General features: G+C 39.0%; 1 protein-coding gene across 1 annotated transcript in view; it reads left to right on the plus strand.

The window, feature by feature from the left end:
• Positions 1 to 12,321: 12,321 nt before the first annotated feature.
• DDX10 (DEAD-box helicase 10) overlaps positions 12,322 to 13,465 on the plus strand; it is a 188,554-nt gene continuing 187,410 nt past the window's right edge. Inside the window, exon 1 of the mRNA XM_026857252.1 lies at positions 12,322 to 12,388. Within this exon, the coding sequence (XP_026713053.1) occupies positions 12,322 to 12,388 (67 nt within the window). The remainder of the gene's footprint in view (positions 12,389 to 13,465) is intronic.

Consider the following 13,465-nt stretch of genomic DNA (forward strand, 5'->3'; position numbering starts at 1 on the left):
TGAAGCAAAGGTCATTCACAGGACAGATGGCCCTTGAAATTTGTCCAGGTGCCCCAGAACAGGGCTGTCCTGTCTCCACAGGACTCCCTCCTTCAGCTGCATCTTCTATTTGGGCAGCGTTATCAGCTTCGACCTCCACAAAGTGCACCCTGTGACTCATAGTTTTGTCTTGTGAGTGTTTGAGGCATTCCTTTGATGACCCTCAACTTCTGCTTTCTCAGGCTGTTTTTCTTAGTTTCTCTCAGGCCTGGTTTCTCATCTCTCACACAGGGATAAAACAAAAAATAAAATCTGGTACTTGCAATTCCACATGGATCAGAAATTCTGAACTCAGACCTATCTGGAAATACAGTTAGGCTTCTGAATGTGGAAGTTACCCTCCTGCTGTCACGTGTTGTTACTGTGTTAGGAAGCAGGACTTTGGATAGATGATTTGCACAACCAGGATATGCAAAGAAAGAATGGGTATTTTTCTTCCAGTGAAAAAGATCCAGCAAAAGATGCCTGAATACTGTCTAGCTGCTTGAGCTAAGGGTAAACAGAGTTTATATGTACTGAGGTATCTGCAAACTGGCTGAGTAACTTTGTTAAATGGGGATCTGCTTAACCATACACTTCATATCAGTAATTTGTTATTAACTTTATGAAAAAGATCTTGCTCCAGTGCGAAGTGACTATAAATTGGAGGCATTGTTAATAACAATTCTACTGTATAATGTTCATGTAGTGATAATGCAAACTATTGTTCAAAGTACAAGGCAGTGGAGCTATTGAGGATTTTTCTTATCTTCTGCCTGTTCTTCAGTCCCCTGAATACTACTGTTACTTTCCTCCCACTCCTTCTAAATTGTCTTCCTGATAAAAAGATAAACCTCATATTTCTAGTGCAACTGCATGTGATTTTACTGTAATGCTGGATTTCTAGATGATTTGAATCTCTTTATTCAGGGTTTTTTTGATTCAATTACTGGTGATTGTTTTGTTGTTTTTTGTTGTTTTTCTTTTACTGTTTAGTCTTCTGTTTCTCTGTCCCCATGATATGTAGAAGCCTTTGTAGAAGACTAAGTACATCAATTCATCTCACTAAATGTGGTATCAATGCAGGTATCCATTTAAACATTTGTGAGTGATGTCACTTCAACAGCTGTAGAGCTTCTATAAGCAATCTACATATATAGCTATGTCATCGATATTGTAGGCACCAGTGAGGCAAAAAGCTACAGTGGTATCTTATAAATTACAGTGGAACTTTATTGCTTTAATTGGAAGTTCTTGGAAGACCAAAATGACAAATTACTGAATAAGGGCATAAATACTGTAAAAGTATTTAAAAAGAAACTATCATATGCCACTGGTTTTGAAGGATATGTTTTTGAAGAAAGCAAAAGTTGGTTTTGTTTATTTTGAAACTCAGGAGAAGAGGGGAACTCCTATGTCGCAAAATCAGGCCTTGAGTCAGAAGAAGGGTCTCTAAAGCATGCAAATGTATGTGATATAAACAAACACAGCTTCTATGTCTGAACTCTTTACTGAAAAACTGTTAATGTTGAATTCTGTATGAGAAATTACTTTAATACTGGTATCTTGGTAACTGTTGATAGGAGCCTTCTACCTTTTGGAGACAATCCAGCCTGTAAGGTACCTTCCCAACTTACTTTTAAAGGCTGCATTATGGTAGTAAAATGAGACTCTCAAATGCTTTTGGGTTTTGTTCCTCTCTTGTCATAATCTGTTCTTCCTCCTTTTATTGTTTCTCTATTTACATGCTGCAGAGATAAAATGATGTGATTAAGTGATCAGGGTAATAAACTGAGAGTTTATGTTCAGATAATGGTCTCCTACTGCTGAAGAAAGTAATGAAGTAAATCCAAGCCATTTTAAAGTAAATTTAAATTATTGGAGCAAAATTTACACACTGTTAATGTTGATTTAGACCACAGAATATGAAGGAAAATTAAACTTCAAGGTTTCCAGGGCAGCTTCCATCTATCCAGGCAAAAGTTAATCCAACACAGTAATGTCAGCTGAGATAATTCAAAAATAATATACTGTGAATGTTTCTTGCACATTTAAGCTGCTAAAGACAACAGAAATTGTGACAAATTTACACCTTTACACCCTTAAAAATCTGCAGCTCATCAGAAATTTACCTCACAGTTTTAATAATACTTTGAGTACGGCACATCAGAAGAGCGGCTGTGAGCCCCCGCTCCTGCCCGCTCCCCTGCAGCCTGGTGCTGCGCTGTTGAAGAGTCGGGGAAATGCATTGAATTTAAGCATCCCATCGCTATGTTGGCAAGCAGGGTTTGAGGCCAGGTACTACGAGGAACCATTTGCCTGAACTCTTTAGAGAAATGCTTTGCACAGTAGAGATGTGATTTGATAGTTCCTAATATGGTTAGCCTATCATTCCTTTTAAAGATACAATTAACTATGTCTATCACGGAGATTTACTAAGGCTTTTCTGTCTTTTTAGAAATTGTTGAACTTCAACAGCTTATTTTCACTTCATTTTTTTTAAATTTGAATTGATGCTCATGTCCTTCATAAATTATAGTATATCTCCAAGGTTTTTATTTGGCAAAGCACATTTCTCCATACTGGCCAAGAACTGACACAGAGTCTGTTCCTCCTGTACAAGGATTTTTGGGGGCCTGAAAAAATGCTATTACCTATTCTGACCTGTAGCATTGTTTTGCCTGCCTCACAACCTCGAGGACTACGAACAGCTTTTGAAAACCTATCTGTGACACCAATCTGTCTTCCCTGTTGCATTTGTTGCCCATTGAACCCCTCCCTGGAGCCACAGTAATTGGATTCACTGCAGAAAGGCATCCACGAACAGGAAGTTTCTCGTTAATATTACTGCAAGGAATGGGGTGGAGTGATTAGAACAAAGATGCAAAATAGCTGCGATCAAGAACGAGGATCAAAGAGAAGGTGATGAATGGGCAGTTTTGGTTGTTATTGCTTTTGAAAGGTGACTGAAGGAAAACCAAAGCCAAACACACACACAGAAATTGTTTTAAGTTAAAGCTATTGGTCTGGATTGTTAGTCCAGTCCACCAAGTTCACTCGTGCTGCACTGGTTAAAACAATTCCACATTAGGGAAAATAAAGCTTTTTCTTCTCCTCTATGAGAATATAAATAGCAACTAAAATGCCTCTTCCTTTTTCCTAAATTTAAACAGAAATCTTTCACTGTGTATCTTGGGTATTCTCTGTGTTTTAGTTCCTTTTCAAGCACACGTGTGTTACACAAGACCTGTCTTTTATGTTATCTTTGTATCTCATTCAACAGCATAACATGCCATATTATGCTGATACATATCACGCCAATTTTTATGGCACAACAAACAGCAAGCACAGATTTAAAATGAAACACAGGAATAACAATGGGAGGAAGAACAGAAGCTTTTCATGACTCCAAATTTGAATTCATATTGTTTTTCTCTGAACCCATCCATGCTATCCTGAGCACAGAGGCAATGCTGGATGAAAGGACACATTCTTGCCATGGTGTGCTTCTGCGAACACTCAGTGTGATTAGATGTGCTTCCTACAGTTTTAGTCACCCCTGAAAGGAGCAACTTTCTTTCCATGTCTGAAGTACTGCAGAGTGAAATATAAGCCTTGTGGATATCTACAGCAAAACTCCAGGGAGGACGATGTTTTGAGTATTAGCTGTATTTGGGTTGTTGTGTTTAAAGGGATGCAAGTGCTCTCTGTCTTCTTCTAAGAGAAGTTAAGCTACGTAGATATTGTCTGCTTTATTTACCCTTTCTGTGCAGTGAGGTGCTACTGTCCTGACATCATAAAGTTTTGGATGGTATGGAAAACCCAGACTGACCAACACAGGTTGATATGAATGAATGCATACAGTTTTCTTCTATGCCAGACAATGAAAGTCAGAGCACAGAATATTTGCTTTCAACTGACACGCAGTATAAATTCTTCATAACCTGTTTACAGGCTGGAGATTAGAAAGCAAAGTACTGTTGCTATTAAAGATCTACATGAGCCATCCAGCTGGAAAACATACACATAAACAGCATAATGGTATACAGCAATAGCACTGGGGATTTTGTTGCTTTTTAGTTGCTCCTATTTGTCCCTCACGGGATAATTTCTAGCTAGACAGACAGTGAATGCCTAAATAAGAAATAAATCAGTCTCTTCCTATCTCTCAGTTTTTATGGGTTTGTAAAAATAAAACTCCCGTCTTTGGTATAAAGTTGGGATGGTTGTTCCCAATGCACATAATTTCACCTTTATTTACATTGAATTTTAATTGCTGGTTTATTACCTAGCCAGTTATTCTACAGTCTTCACAGGAAATCCTTTGTCACACTAAATAACATACTGTTGGGAGCAGCAAAGCTGTTCTGCAGGGAAAGGTGAGCTGGCAGAGCAGAATGACAAGGCACAGTCTCACAAGGCCTGAGCAGGGTAAGCTGAGCAGGTCCTGTGGTGGTCACCTAGCTCAGCCACATGTCAGAGACTGCCAGACACGCAAGCCTGTGGTGGTCCACGTTCAAGCCAGGGAATCAACTCAGCACATCAGGGACTGTGTCCAGATCAGTGAGGTGCATGGACATGCACAGGCAGACTTGGAATGTAGCTCAAAGTCCAGTACTAAGGCTTTGCTTCCTCCCTCCTCACTCCAGTTTCAGATCACTTCCAAATATGTTGAAAATCATGGGCCAGAAACGACCTACAGATTGCCAGTGGTTCCTTCCCTTTACTCTTCAAAATATTTATGCAAGAGGCACTTATAAATAGAGTTTAAATATTGTTCAGGAATATTTGATTTGTTTCTGTGAGCAAAATAGAAGACTGCCAAGTAACATCTGCACAGACAAGTTGCTGACACTTGATTGGATATCCAAGTTTCCCTGGAAGCCTTGAACCTGAGCTCTGTGGTAGGAAGTTTATGCTGCCAACTGTTACTGAGCAGCACAGCCTGTGCTTAGACTGAGGCTGTGGCTGTCAAGCTTCTGAATCTGGCAGGAGGAACCAATCTTCTGTACAGCCGTGTAAAGCTCTTATGTTTTGGTTTGTGGGTTGGTTTTTTTTTTGTTTGTTTGGTCTCTCTTTTTTTTTTTTTTTTTAAATGAGTTGTTAAACGTGTATCATTTAAATCTGAAATAGGGATGCTAATTTCATTAAAGAATATTGAACATTTTCTGAATCAGATCCAAAAAATAGCCGCTGAAAGGTTTATTTAGGCTTTAGCTTTGCCTGTGAATCAACCACATCTGCTGAAACAACCTGGTTCTTGAGTGTTATTGTTGATGCAAAAATGATTTTAAGAATTGCTAAATGAAGTGAAACTGGAATACTAATCTGCTGAGAGGCTCAGTGAAGCTTTTCAGGTCCATGTTTTCACATGCCTCTTATTGAGTCTTTACATTTGGTGAACTTTGAACTCTTTGGAGGGGTATGTGGGACAGCCCCAGCTTGTAGGCACTTAAATGTTGTGTTTGCAGGTGACTGGAGATCTTGTTAATACAGCTAATGGACTCTAGGGGGGGATTCAGATGACTAAATGAGATGTGTTTTTCAAATTGAACCAAGTAGCAATGAAGTTTCCAGTGGGATTAAACGTAAGCATTAAGTGCCCTAGGGTATAGAAGCATCTGTCCAAAGCTGGCAGATATGTCATGGGGCATATAGTAGATCTCTGACCTTCTGGAGAAGCAGCTGAGGCTCAGGCAGGCTGCCTTACACCATCTCAGATGACAACACAGCAACTGAACCAAGCCCCTACATTTAGAGGTCTGAATGGATGTATTTACACACTGGAGCTGAATCCCACCCCTGGTTCTCTAACAAAAGTATCCAGAATCTTCCATTTTAAAATGTTGGGGTTTTTTTAACAGTGTTTCTGGTTTTGTTTTTTCCTGTGTTCTTCCAATCAGCAGTAGTACAGAAATGTTACTGTTAGATTCAGCAATCCAATTATTCAGGCACATGACTGTATCCCATCCATTGTGAACTGATCTTCAGTTGGGAAATGTAGACAAATCTGCACAGCTCCATCACCATACTGCTCCCCTGAAAGAAAATCTTACACCCTTTCCTTGCATTAGAAAGTGTGTAGATGAGGGATTTAGTGCAGCAGCTTTTCTGTCTCCATTTTTTAGAATGCTGCGAGTGTGATGGTTTTTGGAGGTCACTTGGGGCTACTCATGCTATACTGACAGCTTCCCTTTCAATCGAGCCTTGACAACACCTTCTACTTAAGAAATCTAGTACTACTGAAATACATAAAGCATGAAGAAAAAACTATTTTTATGTGACTTTGCAGTTATATCTGGGATGAATTTGGTTTGTCCACTTTACAGTTCATCCATATGGGCCCACACTAGGTTCCTGCCAGAGCACAAGTATAGGGATTCTCAGTAGGAATGGTTGAGTGGTATGGACATGGGCATGGGTCTGGCCTCACCTCTGTAAACAGATACTACCAAGGGGGTTTATCTTCAATTCCCTTTTGCCTTCCCACATTGCTTTTCTGCAAGTGACTCCCAGCCCATGTCTCTTCTCTAAAACTGGTCTCATGGCCCATTACTATCAAATATGCGTCTACTGAGTATAAAAATGTAAACCAAATTTTTAATTTCTGCAGACAGAAATATGCAGATAGATAGGGCAGGCTGGGTGGATTACATTTCACTGCCACAGAAAGAGGTGTTATTAGGTCATCATAACCAGGAGGGAAATGGGCACCTCAGAATTGAGTAATATACCTTATGAATAAACGACAGAATCAAAATAATAAACTATGACTCTTTCTCTGAATGCAAGAATAATCTAACATATAAAACCAAGGATAACAAGGCATAAGTGCCTGCCGCATAAAGGTGCAGTGCCATTTTTTACATATCTGTCAAACTAAATATATTGTACTGTGCTAATGGGCTGGAAAGAACAATACATTAACTGTCTCCTGAAATTACTCTGAAGTACAATGAGCCATAGAACTGTGCTAAATGCAAGTCCTTTTTTTTTTTTTTCTTCCCCTATAAAGCTATTTTCTAATTAAAGGACAGCATTTTAAGTGTGTCATTTTTATATTAAGCCTCAGTAGCACCATGGTGTATACCATTCTGTTTCGGAAATGGCGTTCTTCCAAAATGTGTGATAGTCTGAAAGGTTAAGTAATCTTTCGTAATTTGATTTGTCAACTCTATCTGAGTCAGGAAATTAGCTCCGTTTGCGAAAGAACTGTCAAACGTGTTCAAAATTAAACACATATTTATGGAGTTCCTTGAACTGGAATAACAGCCTGTGCCCTGAGCCTGTACAGGGATCTCAACCATTATGAAAAAAGGAGGCTTGATTATTTAATAGTTCTTTTTAGTGTGTATCTATTATGATCATAGTTTGAGTCATTTTTATTTCTACAGGTCTGTTACGGCCCCTAGTGGTTTAGATACACCTAAACATCATCGTGGTCCTGGCACCAAAAGCTCTGAGAAGCATAAAGTGCTACAGGGCAAACTGTAGGAAGCAGTGAAGTGACAGGGCCTGCAGAGCCTGGGTGTGTTTGACAGTTCTGTGAGTGAAAACAAGTTTCAGCAAACCTCGTCAAATATTTCCTGCAAGATTTGTCATGGTTATAATTTTCAATAAAAATTGTTGTTGGCTTAAAGGAAAAATGTTTCAATTTTGTATTTGTCTTAACCTCCATCCTGCATCTTTATTAAAAAAATCCCTCTACATAACATTTTGAAGAGACAGCTTGTTTTATTTAAAGACTGAAAGTATGACACAGTAAATCATCCATTTTTAAAATTACTTTCCATTTTAGCGGTGCTCACCTTGTCTGACAATCTGAGTGAAAGCTTTTACCTTGACTATGAAAGTGTTCTCTTAGGCCAGGGCTTTCATCACAACTGTTCCTATGTTCCAGTGAGCTTTCACTGGCAAAAGTTCATTTTGAGGGCCCTGCAGACTAAATAATGAATATTAGAATCACCAACAACAGTCCCCTAGATCACAAAAAAGTCCTTTGTCATTCCAGAAGAAATGTGTTTATTTCATCTTATTAAAGAGTTTTTGTCCTAAAGCATCCTGTTGTATCATACAATATGATCCAATGCTTCCTGACCAACAGTATAAATATTCTTTGATGTTTCTAGATACTTGACAAGCTGGTTTTGCTTCTGATTGTGAAGAAACTTGCTTATTTTTTTCCCATTGTTGTTTTTCACATACATCGAGGTTTTTTAAAGCATCATGGCACAAAGTTTAATTTTACTGTGTAAACTTGAATTTGTCCTTTAGAGGGTGGTTTTCATTTAAACATTTAGTAAGTTGGTTGCTGTCATTCTGATCAATAGAATTGGCATTTAGTCAAAATCCTGGTAATCAAGAAAATAGCAAAGCATAAGTCCTCTCTCCTCCCCCACTTTTCTGTTTCACCCCAGGTTTTAAGAGGATAACAGGCTTATAACCTGCATCTCCCCAAAGAATCTGAATTTGGGAACTTTTCGAAGGACAGTTTTAAGAACTGAAGGCTGCTTCCCTAGAGGTGGCTACTAAATTGTCCTAGGGCCAAAGAGAATGAGTGAAGGACTGGATTGAAGTGGGCCATATTTCTCTCCCTGAAGACATATTTGTCCTCTGGTAGGCCTGGGCTTGAAAAAAGACACAGCCGTTTTCTAATATTATGTATGATAGTTGGCTTTTTCAAAATATAAAATATTTAGTGATGTGGAAGGAAATAGCAATTCTAGAATTTTCTGTGGTAGGAACATTTAAATCCAGATACCTCTAAGAAATCTTTCAAAATTAACTCTATGTTGCTTGTGTATGTCTGTATTGCCAAAGTTGCAACCAGTAGTTTGTTCCAAGAGTTTTTAAACTGGATCAGACATTCATATTTAGAGTAATAGTATGACTGCATTTTTCCAGAGCAGAACACATTTTGGAGCATTTACATAAAACCATATTCCTGCAATTTTATATCTTGATAAAAGCATTTTAATTTTATTAATTCAACAAGAAGATTCCATAATGTCATCTTCAAAATCGTATTTATTTTATTGTTGGGAAACAGCAGCTCGTTACTAAAAGGAAATTACAAGCTCTCAATTACACCACAGAATATTCTTGGCTGTAACTGACAATATTTATTCATCACAAGCTACCCATTTGCTCAGACCAGGAATTACTGAAACAGAGTGTTTCTATTGTGTTTTTGAAAATCAAGTTTAACTTTTAACTTTTAACTTTTAAAATATAATTTATTGGGTGATAGCCCTTTATTGTAGGGCTACCCAATATAGGAAAACCCAGTTCTATGGGTTTTTTTTTTTTTTTTTTTTTTTTTTTTTTTTTTTTTTTTAATCCATTACAGACATATACTGTACCTCCTTTTTAGAGTTGCTTACCCTGGGTCTGCATAAGAGTGCTGAAATCTCTCTTTTAAACAGACAGCACTGATTTTTTTCAGCTTGCAGTGCTCAGAGTAATACTTCTAGGCTGAGCTGAAATGGGGTCCTGAGCCCATGGGCAGGGGTCAGGAGATGCCCTGGGGAAGGCCTGGAAGGGTCAGGAAGGTCCAATAGTGCCCTCAGGGCCCTGACACCTGCCTAACACACTCACCTCTTCTCTGAACAATTCTGGCCACCACACCTAATAATGATTGTTTAAAGTGTTTTTTTCTTTTTTCAAGTAGGATTATCGTTTTTCTATGTCATCCTTTAGATAAAATTTCATAATAATTTCTTATAGGTACATTACTTCTATTAAAAATAACATACACAAATCTGACTGCCACTTCCATATTTTTTTCAAAGCAGTCTGAAGTTACATCATAATACTGCAAATATTATATTGAAGATTTGTTCTGTTACTGTGGGTATTTTCAAGCTTACATGTCTCATTCACAGATACTGGAGCACAATCTTCAGATGAAAATTCTTATATTCTTTACCTCAAATCTCCTGAAGCATGGCAACTAAGCCTTAAAAGATAAAGAAAAGAGTGTCAAGAGCCTCTCAGTTGAGGAAATTCTCCTAGCACTTGTTTGTTTCATTGAGAAAGCCTTTAGTGGTATTTCATTGACAATTTATTTATTTACTTCTGGGGTTTATTTACTTCTGGGGTTACTTTCTCTGGTATGCTGATTATTTATTTAGTGATCAAGATTATGTGGGAAAATGCAAAAAAACCCACAGATTAGTACAAAACAATCACAGATTTAAGGGAAACCCCAAAGCTTAACTTAAACACACATCATGTAACTTTTAAAAAAATTAAATAAAATCAGCCCCTAGTTATCTTAAATTCCTGTAGAGAACTGCACATGGGGTATATGACATGTGAACAAGAGCCTATGAAACAGCATCAGGTACCAGAAGAAATGGCACAGCAGGAGTGCAGGGAGTGATGCACATGCAGCAAGTCAAGAGATTAAGAAAACGCAAGAAAAAATATAGGTAGGAATGGAGAACTGGCAGAATTTTGGTGTAGGGACAACTGTACTAAGTCCATGATGTGAAGAAATCCCCACAACAGAGATACAGAGCAACAGCAGTGTGGTACAACTCAACGTAGACCTGAGGATTTGTCAAGGGAAAATATAAGAGATACCAAAGATTGTGCACCATTGTCAACCATTTAGGATGAATCCAGAAAAAGTGATGAGGGCTTGACCATTAGAGCACAGCAAGAGTTGACTGCTCTCTAAAAATCAGGAGCTAAGTCTGGTAACACAGCCCATGAGCAGGAGCAGGGCATGCTCATGGGTGGCAGCTGGTGTCTACCAAGAGTCCAGCTCATCAGACAGGTCTGTAGTGATAAGGCAGGTCCAAGGTCAAGCTGGGAAATCAGTTCTTGGGTCAGGATAAGGATCAGGATCAGGTCTGGTGGCCATAATCAGGGTCAGACACAGCTGTTGATGATGGGGCAGGTCCTTAGTGACAAAGCAGATCCTAGGTCAAGCCAGGAAGCCAGTCTGCAGCTCAGAGTCCCAACCAGTGGCATTTATGACCAAGGACAGGCATGGCTGCGGCAGAGCTGGGGACTACCATGATAAATGTCATAACTCAGGCATGGCCTGAAGCTGCAGGGTGAAGCTGGGCCAGGGTATAGGGGGAGGCCTCACCTGAAGCTGATCAGGCCCTGAGGCCCCATGATACTACATGCCCCTTGCCCTCCTTGTCACCATAACTAACCCTGCCCAGACACATACATGTTTGTGTTTATGACTAGGAAAGACTAAGTATGCATGAGAGTGAAATCTATGGAACCCTGGCCTAGACACATACATGTTTGTGCTTATGAGTAGAAAAGACTGATTATTTGTAAGAGTGAAATCTATGGAGAATGACTACTACTGAAATATGTCTTGTTTAAAATAAAAAATGGCTGATGCCTTCTCTGTGGTCTTGTATAGAGCCTTGTTACATTTATTGTTATAGCCATACTCCCTTCCTTCATTTATCCAAATTGTAAGTAAGCAACCGTGCTTGAATCATTTGTTTGTCAGCTCATCAAAACAAATTGTTCTTCTCTCTCTCACTCTTTATTACTCAGAAGGATCTCTGGTTTTGCCACAGTTTTAGGGATAATACTATAACAAGAAAACCGACATAGTCTTGCACATTGTAAATAAATCAAATTTAACATTGTATAATTTGTTCCTGTATAAAAGGGAAACTTTTACAAACCACTGGCTGTTTCTCAGGCAAGCCCCTGGAGGGTGAGAGGACAGCAGAGAAAACAGAAAGGTGGCTCCGGGGCCTTTGCAGGCTCCTAGACCTCCAGCATGGGGCCAAGAGGCTCTTCAGCAGTTTACCTCCTATTGTGGGACACGGGACAGGCTGCTTTTGACTTTCTGTTTTATGAACCTCTTGGCTAATGAGCAAATGATTAAAAAGCATTGGAAACATATAAGCATAATTAACAGTGTTTTTCATGACAGCAGCATTAAAAGTTGTTTTAGAAATAGAACAGCAAGATATTATTTTCCATATAACTTTTTTCATTGAGGATTTATGTCCATAGTGACTCACAGACCACTGCTGTTGTTCTGCTATGAGAGATGAGTCTGTAGGCAAAACATAGACCAGGTGAGCAAAGACAGCATGTTCAAACACAACACTTTTACCTGTAGATTTATTTACAAAAAGGTTAAACTTGCTCTAGTGCTGCAACAGCAGGAGTTCTTCACAGGAGGGTTTTTGTTTGTTTTTCAATTACAGGCAGACAGATACGCTTAAAGCGGCGGCTGAGACCTGCGACAGTCTGTGTTAGACTGGGACCTTGTTTTGCATGTCAAGTGCATGTGCTCTAATTGTGCGAAAGATGTGCCACCCCCAGAAGCACATCCTTCAGGGTGGAACAGCATCTCCTGCAAATAGTTTTTCAGCAGGTACTTCTGGAAAAAAACAAGTTTCAAGACTATACCCTTCAGTATCTTTCCTTATTCATCCTGACAGCAAAAAACCCCTTAGAGAAAACCATTGCATTCAAAGCTGTGCTGGGAAAGAGAGATCCCATTGGGGCACATTGAATGGGGATTATCTAGCCCTTCCTGAAATGAGGAACTTAACATATTTTAAAGGGAAAACGAAAATTTCTATGATCACAGGTTTCCTTGATCTCAGGGAGGAGGGAAAACATCTTCAGTGATACATTCAACCTATGTATGGCAAAAGTGCAGCTAATTAAGAGACACTCCCTTTTCCCTCAGCTTCCTGGAATTCTAAACCCTCATCAGAGACAGTAATTATTTTGGGAGTCTTTTACTATTCCACTCATCAACGTGTTTACTTCCTTCTTATGGCATTTCATAAATATGTTTGTAATTCTTTCTTTCTGATGAGACACAATAACTCTGCAGCCTGGTTTTGTTTCTGTGTGCTGACGAAGTGCTAAAACTGACTCAGTAAATGGTTTCTGACCTTCGAACAATCGCAGAGCCGTGCAGACCTTCCCTGCAGGGAGGGGTTAAGAATCAATGCATGTAAAAATAGCATAATCTAAACTTGGGGTTTGATATTAGTTATTTGGAGAGATATGTGCCTCTTAGAGAGACCACTCTTACACCACTGTGTAAAACAGCTCTCTCTAGTTTTTCCTGTGATAGTCTGCCAACCCTTTGCATAGTTCAAGGCTCTGAGCCAAGGCCATTAAGATCTACTACAGCTGTATTATGAAGGATCAAAATACACATCAAACAGAGCTTAAATCCAGCATTTTAAAGGCAAAGCCCACCATTTCTTTCAATTGCTTTTTGGTATTTTAAAAATTTGTCATTTTTTTCCCCCCTGTAATGAATTAGCAAATAAAGCATTAACAGACTTATCACTGCACTCATGCCCTTGCCCCTCCAACACTGTATTTTAGGGGACAAAATTTATGACAGTACTAAGCACATCCTCCTTTTCTGTTAAATGTGTTAACTGTTTTCTGTTTCTGTGTGTTGTGGGCTTTTATTCCCCCCCCC

This window comes from Athene cunicularia (genome assembly GCF_003259725.1).
Source record: "Athene cunicularia isolate RWA chromosome 1 unlocalized genomic scaffold, athCun1 chr1_part1, whole genome shotgun sequence".
Classification (NCBI taxonomy): Eukaryota; Metazoa; Chordata; class Aves; order Strigiformes; family Strigidae; genus Athene; species Athene cunicularia.